This window comes from Hemitrygon akajei, chromosome 12, assembly GCF_048418815.1.
Source record: "Hemitrygon akajei chromosome 12, sHemAka1.3, whole genome shotgun sequence".
Taxonomy (NCBI): Eukaryota; Metazoa; Chordata; class Chondrichthyes; order Myliobatiformes; family Dasyatidae; genus Hemitrygon; species Hemitrygon akajei.
The window spans coordinates 76,241,312-76,261,083 of record NC_133135.1 but is presented as its reverse complement, the minus strand read 5'-3'; the positions used below and the strand labels follow the sequence as shown (position 1 = coordinate 76,261,083).

Genomic DNA, 19,772 nt, shown 5'->3' with positions numbered 1-19,772 from the left:
AGTTGTGGAGTCCTTGAAAGAGAGTCTGTGAATCACTGAAATTCTCTGCAGTGGCAGCTCAGACCCTGAATATTTGTAAGATTTAGATTAATAGATTTTTTTGTTAGATGTTTAAGGAATCAAAAGATGAGAGACTGATGTAGGAAAGTTGCACTGAGGTAATTTCACTGAATGAAGGAGTATACAGATGGGCCAAATGGCCTCATCTGATTCTGTTTCTTTAGTGCTCCACTGTGTACCAGTGCCTCAACACAACCACTTCTCACTTGGGAAGCGGCCTGGTCGAGGGAAGTTCCTGGTGTGATAAGTACTAGTCTTTGGCTCGAGAGTCTTCGGTGAGGAGGCTGAGGGAGGAGACTACGCCAGGCACAATTGGAGAGGGTGAAAACATGACCGCTAAGCTGATTCAATGTGCTACGTGCATGATGTGGGAGGTCAGGGACACTGATGGTGCCCCCGGCTGCTACAGCTGTGGAAAGTATGTCCAGATTCAGCTTCTGAAGGAGCATGTTGCAGCACTGAAGAAAGAACTGGATTACCTCAGGTTTATCTGCAAAAACGAGAGTTTTCTGGACAGGAGCTACAGTGAGGTCGTTACACCGAGGATACCGGAAGAGAGAAAGGGGGTGACGATGAGGAAGGAAAGGATGCTTGAAGTACAGGAGACCCCAGGGGATGTACCTCTCGTAAACAGGTTCACCCTCTTGGAAGCTGTCAGGACAGAAGATACTGCCAGTCTGAGGAGGCGGACAGGTCTGCGAGCCGAAAATTGGTGCAGAGGCAGAGCCGAGGAGTCAAACATCAGGAAGAGCCGTGGTAGTAGGGGACTCCATAGTAAGAGGTACGGAAAGGGGTTTCTGCGGCAACAGGCGAGATTTAAGGATGGTGTGTTGCCTCCCTGGTGCTAGGATCCAGGACATCACGGACCAATTGCAGGGAATCCTCAAGGGTGAAGGTGAACAGCCGGAAGTGGTAGTGCATGTCGGCACAAATGACATTGGGAAGAAGAGGAAGGACATTCTGCAGCAGGACTTCAGAGAACTCAGAAGAAGGCTGAAAAGCAGGACTTCCAGGGTGGTTATCTCTGGTTTGCTTCCAGTTCCTCATGCTGGAGAGGGCAGGAACAGGGAGATAATGGATCTGAATGTGTGGCTGAGGAACTGGTGCAGGAAGCAAGGATTTACATTCTTGGACCACTGGGATCTGTTTTGGGGTAGGGATGAATTGTACAAAAGGGACGGGTTGCACCTTAATAAGTGGGGGACCAGCATTCTGGCAGACAGGTTTGCCACTGCAACACGGATGTGTTTAAACTAAGTAGTGGGGGAGAGGGGATGAACTGGAAATATAAGGATGGAGTTAAAGGGAAAGTGAAAATAAGAAAAGTTAAAAAGGACAACAGGATCAATGGAGTAGAAAGCTCAAGAAGAGATTATACAGTATGGACAAGTGAAATAGGAATTGATATGAAAGGAGAGGGGAGTAACGAATTAAAAGTATTATATATGAATTCACCAAGTAGATGAGCTTGAGGCTCAGTTGGAAATTGGCAAGTACGATGTTGTGGGAATAACAGAGACATGGCTTCAAGCGGACAGGGCCTGGGAAATGAATATTCAAGGATATACATCTTATCGAAAGGACAGACTGACTGGCAGAGGGGGTGGGGTGGCTCTGTTGATGAGGAATGATATTCAGTCCCTTGCGAGGGGGGACATAGAATCTGGGGATGTAGAGTCAGTATGGATAGAACTGAGAAATTCTAAGGGTAGAAAGACCCTAATGGGAGTTATCTACAGGCCCCCAAACAGCAGTCTGAATGTAGGGTGTAAGTTGAATGAAGAGTTAAAATTGGCATGTTGCAAAGGTAATGATACAGTTGTCATGGGGGATTTCAACATGCAGGTAGACTGGAAGAATCAGAATGGTACTGGACCCCAAGAAAGGGAGTTTGTGGAGTGCCTCCGAGATGGATTCTTAGAACAGCTTGTTCTGGAGCCTACCAGGGAGAAGGCAATTCTAGATTTAGTGTTGTGCAATGAACCAGATTTGATCAGGGACCTCGAGGTAAAGGAACCATTAGGAGGTAGTGACCATAATATGATATGTTTTAACCTACAATTTGAGAAGGAGAAGGGAAAATCGGGTGTGTCAGTATTATAGTTGAACAAAGGGAACTATGGAGCTATGAGGGAGGAGCTGGCCAAAGTTCAATGGAACAATACCCTAGCAGGGAAGGCAGTGGAACAACAATGGCAGGTATTTCTAGGAATAATGCAGAAGGTGCAGGATTGGTTCATTCCAAAGAGGAAGAAAGATCCTAAGGGGTGTAACGGGCAGCCGTGGCTGACGAGGGAAGTAAAGGGCAGTATAAAAATAAAAGAGAAGTATAACATAGCAAAGATGAGCGGGAAACCGGAGGACTGGGAAGCTTTTAAAGAACAACAGAAGATAACAAAAAAGACAATACGCCAAGAAAAAATGAGGTACGAAGGTAAACTGGCCAAGAATATAAAGGAGGATAGTAAAAGCTTCTTTAGGTATGTGAATAGCAAAAAAGTAGTTCAGACCAAAATTGGGCCATTGAAGACAGAAATGGGTGAATTTATTATGGGGAACAAGGAAATAGCAGATGAGTTGAACAGGTACTTTGGATCTGTCTTCACTAGGGAAGACACAAACAATCTCCCAGATGTAATAGTGGCCAAAGGAACTAGGGTAAAGGATGAACTGAAGGAAATTTATATTAGGCAAGAAATGGTGTTGGATAGACTGTTGAGTCTGAAGGCTGATAAGTCCCTGGGACCTGATGGTCTGCATCCCAGGGTACTTAAAGAGGTGGCTCTAGAAATTGTGGACGCATTGGTAATCATTTTCCAATGTTCTATAGATTCAGGAACAGTTCCTGCTGATTAGAGGGTGGCTAATGTTGTCCCACTTTTCAAGAAAGGAGGGAGAGAGAAAACAGGGAATTATAGACCGGTTAGCCTGACGTCAGTGGTGGGAAAGATGCTGGAGTCAATTATAAAAGAGGAAATAACGACAGATTTGGATAGCAGTAGGAGGATCAGTCCGAGTCAGCATGGATTTATGAAGGGAAAATCATGCTTGACTAATCTTCTGGAGTTTTTTGAGGACGTAACTATGAAAATGGACAAGGGAGAGCCAGTGGATGTAGTGTACCTGGACTTCCAGAAAGCTTTTGATGAAGTCCCACATAGGAGATTAGTGGGCAAAATTAGGGCACATGGTATTGGGGGCAGAGTACTGACATGGATTGAAAATTGGCTGGCTGACAGGAAACAAAGAGTAGCGATTAACGGGTCCATTTTGGAATGGCAGGCTGTGACCAGTGGGGTACCGCAAGGTTCGGTGTTGGGACCGCAGCTGTTTACAATTTAGATTACAATGATTTAGATGAAGGGATTAAAAGTAACATTAGCAAATTTGCTGATGACACAAAGCTGGGTGGCAGTGTGAAATGTCAGGAGGATGTTATGAGAATGCAGGGTGACTTGGACAGGTTGGGTGAGTGGGAAAATGTATGGCAGATGCAGTTTAATGTGGATAAATGTGAAGTTTTGCACTTTGGTGGCAAGAACAGGAAGGCAGATTACTATCTAAATGGAGTCAAGTTAGGAAAAGGGGAAGTACAACGAGATCTAGGTGTTCTTGTACATCAGTCAATGAAAGCAAGCATGCAGGTACAGCAGGCAGTGAAGAAAGCTAATGGCATGCTGGCCTTTATAACAAGAGGAATTAAGTATAGGAGTAAAGAGGTCCTTCTGCAGCTGTACAGGGCCCTGGTGAGACCCCACCTGGAGTATTGTGTGCAGTTTTGGTCTCCAAATTTGAGGAAGGACATTATTGCTATTGAGGGAGTGCAGTGTAGGTTCACAAGGTTAATTCCTGGAATGGCAGGACTGTCATATGTTGAAAGATTGGAGCGACTGGGCTTGTATACACTGGAATTTAGAAGGATGAGAGGGGATCTGATTGAAACGTATAAGATTATTAAGGGATTGGACACGCTGGAGGCAGGAAGCATGTTCCCACTGATGGGTGAGTCCAGAACTAGAGGCCACAGTTTAAGAATAAGGGGTAGGCCATTTAGAACAGAGATGCAGAAAACCTTTTTCACCCAGAGAGTGGTGGATATGTAGAATGCTCTGCCCCAGAAGGCAGTGGAGGCCAAGTCTCTGGATGCATTCAAGAGAGAGTTAGATAGAGCTCTTATAGATAGCGGGGTCAAGGGATATAGGGAGAGGGCGGGAACAGGCTACTGATTGTGTATGATCAGCCATGATCACAGTGAATGGCGGTGCTGGCTAGAAGGGCCAAATGGTCTACTCCTGCACCTACTGTCTATTGTTATCAGCACAGTTGTTTAAATGAATCTATAATTCTGTACAACAACAGCAAAGTTTATTAGAATACCTTAACAAGTTGGGCAAATATGAGAAGACAAGTGGAGTTACCTTTCGGGTTTAAGGCCTCCCATTGCAATCACTAGGTATAACTGATTTAGTGATGTGCTGATAGTGAGACGCTTCTTTCAGACACTTACTTAAGTATTGCTTCACATTTGTGTATTTTCATCTTTTGTCACAAGCTCATTATTAGAAGCAAAACATTCCACCCAATTTTTAAAATACCTTGGCTGTGAAGAGAAGGAGCTTTCTAGTTTCAACTCAAAGCTCTCATTTTCTGTAGTTTCTTGAATTGTTCCCTTATCCATTGTCTCCCACACCTTCTCCAAGCCAGGGCAGGGAATGGTCGCAAAGAATCCTGTTATCTAGCCATAGTGACAAGGTCTGTTCTTTTCTCTCTCCTAGTGGGTTCACAAGACAGCTTGTTGGAGATCACTTATCGATCAACTGTGCCTCCAGTGCTCTGTGACCCAACCACTCCCAAGCCAGAAGATGTTTGTGTGCCCCAGCTGTGCGATGGATCAGATCTCCTGCTTCCTCTGGGAAGCCCATTAGGTATGGACGACTGCCTGGTAAAACTGGAGTGCTTCCACTTTCTGCGCAATGAAAAGAATTCCCATGATGAATTCCTGGGAAGCCTGGAGCTGATCAAATTCCGAGAGTCAGGAATAGTGTCTGAGTATGAGTCTAACACAGATGAGAGTGAGGAGAGGGACTGTTGGGTAAATGAAGAGTCAGTTCGGATAATGAATGTGATGAAAAGGCAGGATTTGGGAGATTGTCTTGATGATGAAATTGCAGTGTGAAAGTTTGTGAATACTTAGGAAAGAATTTTAAATGTGACAGACTGACCCATCCTTATGGTCAGTTAGCTGGGCTGTCTCATGTAAATAATGGCTAAAAATGTTCATTCCTGACATTATCCTGTTGATTAAGTGACAGTAATCATTTGACATGACTCACTGTGCAATCCGTTTAAAATCAATGTGTACTTTGCTTCTTTAAATATCAAGTTTCCCAAGTTTAAAAAATATAAGTGAGGCTTCAGCACATGGTTTAAACTTTGAGAAATGGTAGAAGCTTAGCAATACATGAGGCAGGGTACTCCATGAATTTGATTATAAGCAGTATGGTCTCTTCACACTGAAACCTTTAAATGGATACTAAAGAGGTCAGTTGTGCATTGAAGCCACAATCACTGAAAGAGCTGAAGGAAAGTCATCCCATACATCGGCTGCCACACCATTACTTGTTGATGTTATATCTTACTAGTTAGCAACAGACAGAGACAGAGTCTGTAAGAGTATTCAGTTGTTGTCGTCACCTTCAGAGTAACCTCAGGAGTTGTTGGTTCAGCAAAAGCAGACATTTGAAAAAAAGCTTTAGTCCCGGATTGAAGATGTCTGTGAGAGCAAATTACCACAAAGCTTGAGCTCATAATAATGCAAGAAACAATTTACAATTCACAGAGAGTTTATATCTATAAAGTACTTGCAAGAAATAAAAGGAAAGTTTTCAAAGCATTGTGCAGCAAAGGAAGGTCTTGCATACTTCATAGTCTCAGGCAGGATCCTTTCTCGATCGATGCAGATTAATTATTACATTAGGGCTATGCCTTTGGGGGGGAAGGATGTGTAACAAATGGATTTGCCATGACCATCACTTAAACCCTTGTCATTTGCCCTAATGATGGACAGTGCTTTCTAGAGAGCTCTGCTCTTTGCCTGTTGGTTAGGATTCACAGCTTCTTGACAGGTAAAGGCCCAGAGGAACAGAATACCCTTTCTGTTGTGCTGACATCACGCGTAGCAACTGCAACGAATGTCCTCTGATACAAGATCACTACTGTGTTGCACATTGAAAAATTGTGCTGAATCTGTGTCAACTGTGGCTTCATAACAGACAGTTAAAAATTTTGTTATCATCAGATGCGGTCAGTTGAACTAGTGACCCCGAATGGATCATGCTGCAATCTCTCTGGCAGGTAGTGGCAGGTTACCTCTCTGGGTGCTTCACACGTGTTTGGAGTCAGCTCAAAATAGATGTGGATTTTGACTTGTCATTCAGCTGACGCAATTGTGTTGGCCTTCATTAATCTTTCTGCAACCGTCTGGGTAAATAAAACAAGTTGGTTGCATGCAAGTTTGAATCATGAAATTATTTTAGACAGATAAAACAAAGCAGCTAAAAGACAGTGAAATAGAAAATAGTTCAATATATAGATTATAAAAGATTATTATAGGAGGGAGAGAAAAGATAGAATTTTATATAACAGAATATTTTATGGCAGCAATTGACTATTTTAATACTGTAAAACCTCTACAAGCAGAATATTGGGGATTTTCGTAAATAGTCTATGTAAACCAAAATGCTTCTTGTTAAAGGTTGGCATAAAGTGTTCAGAATTCCTTGGATGTATTGCTACTGCAGAGTTGACTCGTGAGTTCAAGCATTTCTGCCACCATATTGTTTTTAATTTCAAGCATAAGGTATGATATGGATTAAATCAATGAACAGCATCATGAAACAACAGAAATAAACTTCCTCTCAAAGTGAAAATGCACATATTCTGTGAGAACAGTCTTCAGATCCTAACTTTAATTCCAAGAACTAGTTTTTGGTTTTAATTTTAATTCCCTCTCTAACCTTATCTTCTTGCCCACCCATCGCCTCCCTCTTGGGCTCCTCCCCCCTTTCTTCCATGGCTTTCTGTCTCTTTCACCAATCAATTTCCTAGTTCTTTACTTCATCCCTCCCCCTTCAGGATTCATCTATCACCTTGTGTTTCTCTCTCCCCTCCCCTCTTTTAGATCTATTTGTCATCTCTTTTTTCCAGTCCTGCCAAAGGGTTTTTAGCCTGAAATGTCAACTGTACTGTTTTCTGTAGATGCTGCCTGGCCTGCTGAGTTCCTTCAGCATTGTGTGTGTGTGTGTTTTTGGTTATAGTTATTAGTTTAACTCAGGGGTTCCCAACCTGGTGTCCATGGATCCCTTTGCTTAGTGGTGTTGGTCCATGGCATAAAAATGGTTGGGAGCCCATGGTTTAACTCTATCTTTATGGTTTCCACTATTATCTGATTCATAATCACTTCATCTATTGCATTCTACTTCATTGCTTTTTTTTGTAATTTGCAGTCTGAGCTCATAGTCTAGTGTGATAACATATTTCAAAAACAAAATGAGAAGCAGATTTGGAGACATGATCCCTGCAGACTTTTACGAGGAAGGAAAACACAAGCCCACTATTTACAGTCTGCTGTGGTTTCTTGGCAGTACACTGCATGTCAGGGCATCCCATTTAAGGTCATTTCCTGTCCATGAAGAATATCACTCCTGACCACTTGAGTCTTAGATCAAGCCCAGTTTTGGTGGTACACAGAGTGTATATGGTTAACTTTGGAGTGAGAATCAAAAGGCTGAATTTGAAATCAATGGTCGGAGGTGAGGCTTCCCCTAGAATTGAATAGAAGAGTCACTCAAGAGGGTCCAGTGAGGTCAGTGGGATTCCCTGAAGTAATCCTGAGTGGAGAATAGAGGGGTGATTCGAGTTCCAAATTAAAGCAGAGGGTAAGGTTTGAAGAATGGCGATGGGTGGGTAAGAACTGCAGTTTTATGAGAGTAAAGTTCCTGAAAGGAGAATGCTGTAAGGTGTGACGGTTGTGAAGGAGGACCAAAGGACTTGAGATACTAGAGATAAACACAGGAGATGTTAGGAGAGTCAGTAAGGAATATGGGCCCCATTAATTACAGCAAATAATCATTGAGCAAAAAATGGCATAGAATAAGGTCAAACAACACACACAAAATGCTGGCGGAACGCAGCAGGCCAAGCAGCATCTATAGGGAGAAGTGCTGTCGACATTTCGGGCCGAGACCCTTCGTCAGGACTAACTTTCCTTTCAGCTAGTCCTGACGAAGGGTCTCGGCCCAAAACGTCGACAGTGCTTCTCCCTATAGATGCTGCCTGACCTGCTGCGTCCCACCAGCATTTTGTGTGTGTTGCTTGAATTTCCAGCATCTGCAGATTTCCTCGTGTTTTCATAGAATAAGGTCATTTGGCTCACAATAGACGCAACATAGATTGAGAGGCAAATTTGGAGAGGTGGTCCCTTGAGACTGCTCAAGGGGAAAGATAACACCACAAGACAGACAACAGAGTTCGGTTGTAAGGCTATTTTTCAGAGATGTGGTACTGGGAAAAAAAACGCTAATCTGATGCACATGAATAAACTGGATGCAATCTTAAGATCTTCTGATTCCACTTGGAAGTGGGAAAAGTTTAAAAGGATGTGTGGTGGAATAGGCAGGCATGTGGGAATGTAATTTCAGGCGGTAAATAATATATATTTAAAAATAAGAACAGGGAAAGGCAACAAGTGTTAAGTGGTATAATTTTAAAGAGTGTGCTGGAAAAGTGAACATGCTTCCCTTTAAATCTTTGAAGGTGACAGAATAGATTTACAAAGCAGTTAATAAAACATACAGGTTCCATGAGCTTACGAACAGCAACACAGAATGCAGAAGTGAGAATTTAGGGAAAACCTATACAAGCCATCAGTTCTTGTCAGCTTGAATGTTGTGTTAGATTCTGGACAGTACAGCTGAGAATGGATCTAGAAGGGTGAAGAAGCTACAATGGTGCAGGGATCAGAACTGTGGGAATGAACTGGTGAATTTGGAGATGTTCTCCATGAACTCAGGAAGAAGAGAACGGAATGTGACAACTATTGCATGGGTCTGTGGAGATCTTTAAAAGTAAAATGAACACGGGCTTTACTTAATCAGCAAGACCGTGAGACAATGGAGGTAGATTTAATTGGGGGTTTTAAAAAGAGTTGGATCAAAAGCTGAAAGAAAGTTGTGGGATAGGCTGCATTGCTTTTGCACTTTCATAAAATTGGCATGTTTACAAAGAGCCAACTAGCCTAATTCTATGCTGCTTTCTGTTATGTAATCCTATGGGTAAATAAAGACAAATTATTTCTAGTGGAGCCAGAGCATAAATTTAAGGTAACTTGCAAAAAAAAAAGCAGGGACAACATGAGAGAGAATTTTTTTTCATGAATGAGCAGATAGAATTTGGAACTCAAAGTGGGGAAGCATTGGGTCACACCACAGACCACCTGGACTCTGTGACTGGTGTCAGCATTTGGTTATCGCTGCATTCCCCAGATCCGTAGTCTTTAGACGTGCCACTCTGTGGAACTGGAATGTTTGCTGCTCCCACATTCAGGCTCCTGCAGTTTGGGAGTTGGGAGGTTTGGGATCAGCAGAGCTGATGTTCGGGAAGTGGAATAGACTGAGGTGGGTGAAGGGGTATGGTGGGGATTGGGGTTGGGGTGTTCGGATGTAGATCAGAGGATTGTGGGGCAACTGCAAAGGGCTCAGTGGATTGGTTGGTGGAAGATCAGGAGCAGAAATCGGTTAGTTGCAGAGCCAGGAGTATGAGTGACCCAGTAGGTGAGGGGGCTGCTTGAATTGACTCCAAAACTGGAAAAATCCACCATTTACACTCCTTGCTAGGGCTTCAACTCCATTCCAGGAGGACCAGATTCTCCCAGGAGTGCCCAAAGTTTGGCATTCATGGTCCACAGTCCCTTGTGTCCTCCCTCACAATGCTCTGTGCTCCCCTACGATGTTTCGGGGGAAAGATAATACCCCATGAGCCCAGATGCAAAACGAACCAGAAGCAATTATTACTGCAGTCACTGGCAGGACAATTGATTGTCAGTTGCATAACACCAAACAAAAAGTGTTATGCAACTGAATGTTGCTAGAGCAATACTACAAATGCAGTTTGCTGTCATGGTGCACGTTAGCGTGTTAATGAGTTGATTGATTGCAGTTCGTGGTGTACACCAACCTTTCAAATCTGACCTCACTACTGTGGCTCAGTTCTTGCTCATCCAGTTCATCCCTTTATTATTCACCTCTTTCAGTTTGGTTCATTCCTACAATTAATGGTGGCAATTTGAGAATCTACAAATCAGTGCGCCTGATGTTTCAGTAATTAAAGTGCGGTCATTTCCTTCATATTATGAGCATCATGTGACTGGGGACAATTCCTTTAATAAAATGATTAATAGTTTAAGTTGATTGATATTTTACATAAAGCTGATGTCTTATCTGAACCCATGCTTAATCTATTGTTATTTTACATTCACAGTAATGATTTTCTAAAAAAAAGATTAACTGTATAAACATGCGCTGTGCTTTTTTTTAAAAATTGTGTTTCCCAATGCAAACACAGCACTTTAATACAGCCATATCTGCGCAGGTTTGGTAAAGCGTCACAAACAAACACTGAGTACAAGGAGAGGTTTATCACCCTCACTGGGCCTCGTGCCGAAAAGGACATTAAACGAGGGTTGGCTGTGTAACATCAGAATCATTCATTTGATCTGGTGCTAGCAATGTATCTTGCACAAAGAGAGTTTCAGATCAGTTTCTTTCAAGGCTGCCAGTTATCTGCAGTTTCTGACAAATTTAGAGCGGTGTTTTGCTTGGGTGTTTGTTTTTATCCCAGTCACCCACGTTGAGTCTGAGGGGGTTGAGTGTTGTTTGTGAAAGGTAATGCTTTGGCTCACAGAAGTGACATTGTAGAGAAGCACTTCGAATAATAAGAGACAACAAATCAACATGAAGTTTCTCAAGTGGCCTCTGAGAAAGTGAGGTGGAGTCTGTGAACTATTATGTTTATTAAATAAAAAAATATTGCTGCAGATGTTCTTGTGTAACATGACTTCGAAAGCACTGAGCAGCATTGTTATTGGGAGGCAATGTAACACTGACCACAAAAGACTGTATTCTGCTCCCTGTTCTGTACATACAAGCAAGCTCTGTTTCATAGTAATACGTGTTTATTCTATAAATGAAACTGTGTAGTGTGGAGAGTATATTTAATATTACCCACTCATTCTTTGCAGAAGCTGTAGAGATATCTAGGGGCTTTGCATGTCTGCACCAAGCTCTGTTTCGTACATATAAATAAGAAAGTATTTTGTGATGAAAAGAAGTTGTATTTTTTGTACTGGCAGTGAATCGAAATTTAAGTGTAGTTCTCCAAGTTATCTTCTGCTTTCCAGCCTGTTGCTGAAGGCGGACCCACAGCAGGACACCTTCTCTACTTCCTGTTGTATGTCCCTGCTGCAATCCCTTGAACCTGCGTAATATCAAATAGCTCTGAAATATTTCAGTCGATTATTTGTAAGTAAGGTACAACCAGGCGCACTGGTTATAAAATGAAGTACCTGATAAAACCAATGAAGATAATTTAGTTGCAGTTCTTTAACGGACTCTGGCTGGAGTGGTAATGAAGAAGCCACTGTCAATGACTAAGGGAAGTGTAGACTCAATACTGTATTCTGTTCTGTGGCTTTGTCTTAAAATCGTTGCAGATTGAATAGAAGCTACCCGATGATTCTTTTTCCCCCCATGGCTCTCCCTTTTTAAGCGCAGCGTTGCTACGTGAGCCCAAGTTTTGATTACACCAGCATACTTAAGCTTTTGTGAAAATTGCCTTGTTTACGAATCAGATCTGTAGCAGGGGACAATGCAGTAGAGTGGCAGGGAGATTCAGTGACACAGCCCAGGGAAAGCAGAAAATATTTTGGTTTGACATAAAGAGATCTGACATGGTGTGACCTAAACTGATTTTTCCGATCTTTGTGCTCAAGAGAAGGAATTCAATCATCAGTGGTTGGCTATTGTTTTGGCATTTTGCATTTAAACTTTGGAAACAATATCTTGCTGTTGCCTGAGGGGTACAGATTGAAGACAAGGAAGGAATTAGTCATTGGGTAGGAGAAGGAGACAAATTGGGGTCATGGGACAAAATGTATTTTAACAACAAGAAAGAACTCGATTCAAAGCACAGTACAATCTGAATGAAGAAATTGTAAATTGGAAACTTGGAGACAGTGAAGGCTGAGTGACCAAATGGCACCCCCTCTGCTATAAGTTTTCATGAAGTCTGCCCTTCTGCTACCACAAAGCATCAATACCTATTGCCAAGTCTACAACGGCAGATATCATTCCTTTATTTTACTGTCTTTTCAAAACCTGTCACAAAGCACCAGAGACATCCCCAGTCATGTGAATATATCCTGGGCCAAGGGGTGACAATCCTTCCTTTTTTGGCCTGCTGAATCCCATGAGGCTGTGCCTGTTGGCTATTCTGTGGCCCAGGAAGCAGAAAGAAATATATGGATTCTCTTCATCATCAAAGCCTGGGCTGTATCTGAAGCTTAGTTACAGTTCCAATGCATAATTGCATTTAATTAATTTTTTGTTGTTATAGCCCCGCAGTAGGAGTCTAGGTACAGCGTATTAGCAAATTATTCAGACCTGAGTTTCCAGGCAACCACAATACTCTCTTTGCCAAATGTCCACTCCAAACAGTTACGTGATGCAGCCTTCTACGTTATGGGTCTCAAGTTCCAACTTACTGATGGGAAAACTTAAACAACTTCGAAATGGGAGTGAGTGACTGAGTAACAGTAAGTTCTGGAAGTGTTTGAACAAGAATATTATTTTGTATTAAATAAATTTAGTGATTTTTGAAGAAGTGTACAGCACTAGGCAGAAGTCTTAGGCACATGTAAAAAAAGGTTCTGTAAAGTGAAAAGCAGTTAGTCCTGACGAAGGGTCTCGGCCCAAAACGTCGACAGTGCTTCTCCCTATAGATGCTGCCTGGCCTGCTGTGTCCCACCAGCATTTTGTGTGTGTTGCTTATATTTCCAGCATCTGCAGATTTTCTCGTGTTCTGTAAAGCGATGCTTTCAAAAATAATGAAATGAAAAGTTTCTAATTATCAAAAAATACTATAAAGAGCAGTAAACCGTAATAAACTAAATCAAATAAATATTTGGTGTGACCACCCTTTGCTTTTTAAACTGCATCAGTTCTCTTGGGTACACTATTGTGCAGTTTTCTAAGAAGATCGGCTGGTAGGTTGTTCTAAGCATCTTGGAGAACTTGCCACAGATCTTCTTCTGACTTTGGCTGTCTCGCTTGCCTGTCCAGATCATCCCAGACAGCCTCAGTGATCTTGAAATCAGAGCTCTGTAGAGGCCATGACATCTGAAATCATATATAAAAAAAACTAGCATGTCTAAGACTTCTGCACAGTACTGTATTTTGTTCAATGAATATGTGACAAACCAGACAAAGCATTGTGTTATTATATTCCGATAGTGATTATTAAAATTCTGCAAAGTATTAACTCAATTATTAAACTAAAATTATTCCTCAATATTGTCATGTTTAAGCACTGCCACTTGAACCTACTGCCATAGTTGAATCTGCACGCAATATCCCACCCCTTGATTATCATTTTTATCTTTCAAACTTTTCGCCTATCAGTGAGTTGAGAGCTAGATTCAGGCTGTCCCAGTCTATTCACCATTTAACTCCCCCAACGATCTGCATGTAACCCAGTTTCTGAAGGTGATCTCACCTGCTCATCTTTGCTTCCTGATGATGATGTCTCAAGGTTCTCTGTCAACGTGTTGAACTGTGACTTCAATCTGCGATCCACTACCCTTAGTATTCCCACCTAACAAAAACATACAGCACTGTGCAAAAGTCTTAAACACATAGATATATAGTTAGGGTGCCTAAGATTTTTGCACAGTACTGCAGTAATTTTATGTATTGCATTGTATTGCTGCCACAAAAAACCCCCAAAATTCATGACATATGTGAGTGACGATAAACCGGATTATGATATGGGTCTCTATTGTGGACTGAGAGTGGGAAGGGGGCAGGGAGAGGGGAATCATGGTAAGGAAAAGGGGAAGGGAGAGGGGAGAGAGTGGGAAGCACCAGAGAGATATTCTGTAATGATCAATAAACCAATTGTTTGGAATCTATTGACCTTGCCTGGTGACTCAGGGCTGGGTGTGTCTGTACCTGCACAAACCTCTGCCCCAGCACTCCTTCTCTGCCACCTGTCCCACACCCCTGCTGTAGCACTCCACCCTCTCACCATTCCCAATATCCTTTGCTCCCGCCAGACTTACAAACTCACTCTCTGCTCCATGTTGACAAATACAGTACTGTGCAAAAGTCTTAGGCAGCCTAGCTATATATATGTGCCTAAGACTTTTGCACAGTACCCTGTCCCTTGAAAATGTCAATTCACTTTGCATCTACAATTTACAGAACAGTTTCTAAACTAACACCTCTTTGTGGGTTTTCTTATTTGGCTCCCAAATAGGTTAGTTATAAGTTGACAATGATTAGTACTCCACCACTTAAAAAAAATTGTTTATTCGGAGAATCATATTCCAGTAAAGTTGAGTTCATTGTATGACAATCAATCTTCTACCTTCAAATCCTAAACCACGGTCACCCCACCAGCCTTTGTCTTTCAATTCTGTTAATCCCATTGAGTTGGTACTGTCCCTTTGTTTCTGAAAGTGCCTGTGAATGCTGATGATTATGTTCCTTGGATTGAGAGCGTGCTCTATCGGTGCAAATCTATGGTGAGCGAAAGCCTGGTTCCACTGAATTGAGTGACATCAAGCCCTTCACTAATTATCGCTGTGATACATGCTTTAGGCTCTTTCTTACTAACCCAGTAAGAACCACATTGGTGTCCTCTAGCCCTGACTCTGTACACACAGCTCCCTCTGACAATGTCCTCTTGGTATTTGTAAGTGCACTTACTCTGTTGTTGTCTCCAATCTGCTTTTTGCTTAATAAATCTCCTTTTGTAATCAGAGTTCTTTCTGTATTCTTGACTCTTTCTTTAAATGAAAAAAAAGCGGTGGCCTATGTCAAGCTTCAAATTAAAAAGCACAGTAGTATGTCATGATGTTGCAGGTTCAAGTCTTGAACAGTATTCCGGACAGGTATGGGGGAATGTAGTGTGGCTCCTTTGTGTGTATGTGTGTGTCTGTGGGGGTGGGGTGCTGAGGTGTAGTATCGTTCATGATGAAGGAGAATTATAAGTGTGGGAATCACTGGGGCCTCAGCACAGAGGTTTGCTGTCTGGTGTTTCAGGAGAGTCTGAGAATGGAGGCTGATGCACACCTGTCACAGTAATCACACCAGATATGCAAATACAATTCAAGTTGAAAGTGGCTGTTAAGTTTCCAGAAATATGTGAAACCATCCGAACAGGTTTACCCATTGTAGATTTTTTCAACCATAAAGTGCTGTAATAAACAACTGTGCAATTGAATTTCTAAGTTGTTATACAGACTGTTTTCCTGTTTTTCTTAAGCATTCAAGTCAACCATTACCATTCTAATATCACTGAATATAAAAGTACCTTCAATTTATGTGAATGAAATGAGAAGCGCAACATTTATGTCCTGGAAACACATTCGTTGAAAAGGCATTAAGCAATAACCTCAGTTCAAAACCACGTCAAAATTACAGGAGCTGGAGATTCATGACTACCGGTACTCGACATAGTAGCTAAATCCACACTTAAAGAAAAGGGTCAAAATGTGCAGCGCTGACTGCTGTGGAATTGAACGGCATCAAAAGAGCAATCTGCTCGTTCAGTCCCAGCACCAAACTGCCCTTGGAGGTATAGATGTAGGAAGTGACAAACATTTCGAATCCATTGAACCTGTGCTTCATTCAGGTTGAGATCATGGCTGACCTGGAATTTTCCAGCAGCTACAGAGAACCTCATGGCTTGCTAACAACAGAACTATCAATCAAAATCTTCCCTCTAGACATACTGTAGAATATCATGTTTACTTCATGATGAAGTACTCCGTCAGGATTGTGGTGGTGCAACGTGCAAAGGAGAGTGACAACGTGCAAAGAATGGCCACATTCATAATGCAGATAATGGAACGAGGAGAGATTTGAAAGGGTGAACCAGGAAGCTGGTGAATGAGGGAGGTTTTTGTCAGTTGTGAATGCTCAGTGAGAGAGACAGTCTGGCTTTGTATAAATCTAAAGTGCAGAACCTGCCGTACAATTTTAATTTCAAGTCCCATAATCCAGTCCCGATCAGACCCAACACCCCCACCACCCCCAAGTGAATATAATTCCTATATATTGTTCTGAAACTTGAATCAGGGTTGGATGTTATAATGCGCTTGTTTAGGATTTGCACGATGGCAGTCTGGCAAGTTTTAAAGAGCTCTTTGACCATTTTAGTCATGAACAGTCCTGACCCAGTCTGGGTTTGTCATGGCAGCTTAAACCTAAGTAGCTTGGTTGACTACAAGATGTTAGTCAAGGTTACAGAGAGACAGGATCTTACAGCACAGAAATAAACACTAAAGCCCACTATGTCTGAGGGGGCATAATTTTAAGGTGCTTGGAAGTAAGTACAGAGGCGATATCAGGGGTAAGTTTTTCCCACACAGAGTGGTAGAATGCACTGCTGGCAACGGTGGTGGAGGCAGATATAATAGGATATTTAGAGAGACTCTTAGACAAGTACATGGAGCTTAGAAAAATAGAGGGCTATGCAATGGGGTAATTCTAGGCAGTTTCTGGAGTAGGTTACATGGTCTGTACAACATTCTGGGCCAAAGGGCCTGTAGTGTGCTGTAGATTTCCATGTTCTATGTCCAAGCCATCTACACTCATCCCACTTGTCACAACTACTCCAGAGCCGTTTGGCAATTGAAGTCCTTATCGAGATATTTCTTAAAGATTGCGAGAGTCTCTGCCTCTGTCGACCTGTCAGGCGTTCTCTTGCAGATTCCATTCAGCATCTGGGTGAAAATCATTCCTTCTTCAATCTCTTCTAATCCTCCGACACCTTACCCTTAACATTTTTATCTTTTGCCCCAAATGTATATCCCAGCTTTGCGAAAAGATATCCTATGATCTACCCTATCACATTGCCCCTCACTCTCATCTACCCCACAGTCTGTCCAACCTCTTTTAAGCAAAACATTCCATCCTACATAACACCCTGGTAAATCTCCCATGTATCGTCTCCATTGTAACCACATTCATAGAATATCTGCCCAAACTTTTCGCCAGACTCCTTTGGCTTTGCGGAAGTGGAAGTGCTGGGTTTGTGTCACTAGCGGTGTTGGGAGACTGTGTGAGAGCAATTGTTCTCGAAAGCCTCTGCAAATAGGAAGATCTGAAATGCCGTACACAGGATAGGAGTCTCGTATGTTGCTGCATCCTATCCAATGATAGGAGAGCAATGTTTTGTTAGATTAATTAACTGGTATTGTTTTTAAAGTTCCAGAGATGACCCTTGTTATCGGGTGGATTTGGTGAGAGAGGCTTTGGAATGATAAATTTAGAAAATCAGAAACATTTAGAATCTCTGTATGCACACAACTACTCAAGTTATAGTTAGAGGTTAGATCGGGTAGGACTTTATTTCTTGGAATGTAAGAGACTGAGAGATGATTTTATTAGATGTGTCCAAGGTCATGAGGGGCATGGTCAGTCTTGTTCCCAGAGTTCGGGGACTTGAGAACTAGAGGGTATAGGTTTACGGTGAGAGGGGAAAGATGAAGTGCGAACTTGAGAGGCGGCTTTTAACAAAGTGTGGTGTGTATGTTAGAATGAGCTGCCAGAGAAGGTAGTTGAGGCAGTTTCATTAACAAGTTTTAGAAGTTTTTAGACAGATACATTTACCGGAAATGTTTCACAGGTTATAAACACCACACTGGCAAATGGGAGCAGCTTGGATGGGGCATCCTAATTGGAATGAACCACTTGGGATGAAGGGCCGGTTTTCATGCTTGAATTCAGCTTAAGGCATGCATAGTCTTCTTCCTGCCTGGAATTACAGAATGGAGAATTTGTGAACAAAGTGGTATCCTCATGGAGTGGAGGGTCGAGGGAGGTTAGTCAGGTAAGAGATAACATTAAATGCATAGGGGAGATAACACTGAGGCAACGTAGCTGGGCATGTTTGCAGATGTTCAGCAACGTGGCCAAAATAATACGGGGTAGGTGGCTAATGGATGGAAGATACCTGAACAAGCTTTTTTTGTCAGTCACAGTCACTGCTTGGAGAATTCAAAATAACTGGCAGCCGAAGCCCATCCCAAGGACTATGTCGTGGCTGTGATTCCTATTCCTCAGCAGAAAACCCCACGGAGAGTGGCATTTAATATCCCAGAACACAAGCAGTAGGAATCCCAGACAGCTCTCCCAGACTTGCATCATTACAGATACTTCTTTATCCAGGATTTTGATTGGTGAACTCTACAGGAATAAGATACCAGAATCGTGGAAGGAATAGGGAATGGGTGGGATTAATGCTATTGAGGAATCTCATCACTCCAGCGTGAGAAGCAGAGTGTCCCAACAAGTCACCTTAGCGTCATGAATCACCAAAAATTAGGAGTGGGAAAGAGACAGGATGTAGTAGTACCTACACTACCTTAGGAGAAGTAAAAGGAACAGGATAGTCCCCAAGAAATCTACAAGGGTCCAAAGCCAGTAAGTCACAAATATAAGATATTCACAGGTAAATCCAGAATTAGACTCAGGATTATTAGCAGTGGTATATGTCACGAAATGTGTTGTTTTGCTGCCACAAAACAATGCAATACATAAAAAATAATATAAGTTAAAAGAAAATAAGTAAATAGTACAAAAAAGGAAGAGTGTTGTAGATTCTTGCAAACACAAAGTACACTGCAGATGCTGTGGTCAAATCAAGACATACAAACAAGCTGGATGAACTCAGCAGGTCGGGCAGCATCCGTTGAAATGAGCAGTCAACGTTCTGGTAATTCCCTCCCTCTCCCCTCCACCATCCCACTTTCACTCTGCCTCCTCTTCTAGCTGCCTATCACCTCTTTCATGATTCTGCCTTCTTCTACTACACAGTGTTTTCCCCTTACATTCCTTCTTCACCTCTCTGGCCTATCCCCCACCGCTTGATCTTTCCTCTGATTGGTTTTTCACCTGGCACCTTCCACCCTCCCCCCACCTTCTTATAGGGCCCCTGCCCCCTCCTTCTTCAGTCCTGACGAAGGGTCTCGGCCCAAAACGTTGACTGCTCATTTCAACGGATGCTGCCCAACCTGCTGAGTTCATCCAGCTTGTTTGTACGTCTTGTAGATTCTTGGACTGTTCAGATGATGGAGGGAAGACGATGTTCCTAAAATGATGAGTATGCGTCTTTAGGCTCCTGTATCTCCTTATGAAAGTAGTAATGAAAAGAAGGCATGTCTAGATGGTGAGGTTCCCTAAGGTTGACATCTGTGGATAGATGCCAATGACTGGCTGAGTTCTTCCAGCATTTCTGTTTCCTGTTTTTGATTTTAAGAAAGATTGGACTATTAATGTCGACAGCAACATTTCTTTAATGTAACAAACCAGTAAATATGATATTACAAATTGTAGTTAGTTATCGAGATAGTGATGGATTCACCAGCGTAG

The 19,772-nt window shown here is 42.3% G+C and overlaps 1 protein-coding gene across 8 annotated transcripts in view; it reads left to right on the top strand.

The window, feature by feature from the left end:
- The window catches only part of nos1apa (nitric oxide synthase 1 (neuronal) adaptor protein a), a 461,766-nt gene that overhangs the window by 432,057 nt on the left and 9,937 nt on the right, over positions 1 to 19,772 (top strand). For 6 of the 8 annotated variants that reach the window (XM_073063530.1, XM_073063529.1, XM_073063532.1 and 3 more), the window contains one exon: positions 4,836 to 4,985. The exons of 1 other annotated variant lie outside the window; for it this stretch is intronic. In XM_073063530.1, the coding sequence (XP_072919631.1) occupies positions 4,836 to 4,985 (150 nt within the window). Of the gene's footprint in view, positions 1 to 4,835; positions 8,227 to 19,772 lie in introns of those variants that run through there. One more of the 8 variants, XM_073063536.1, reaches the window with a different exon arrangement.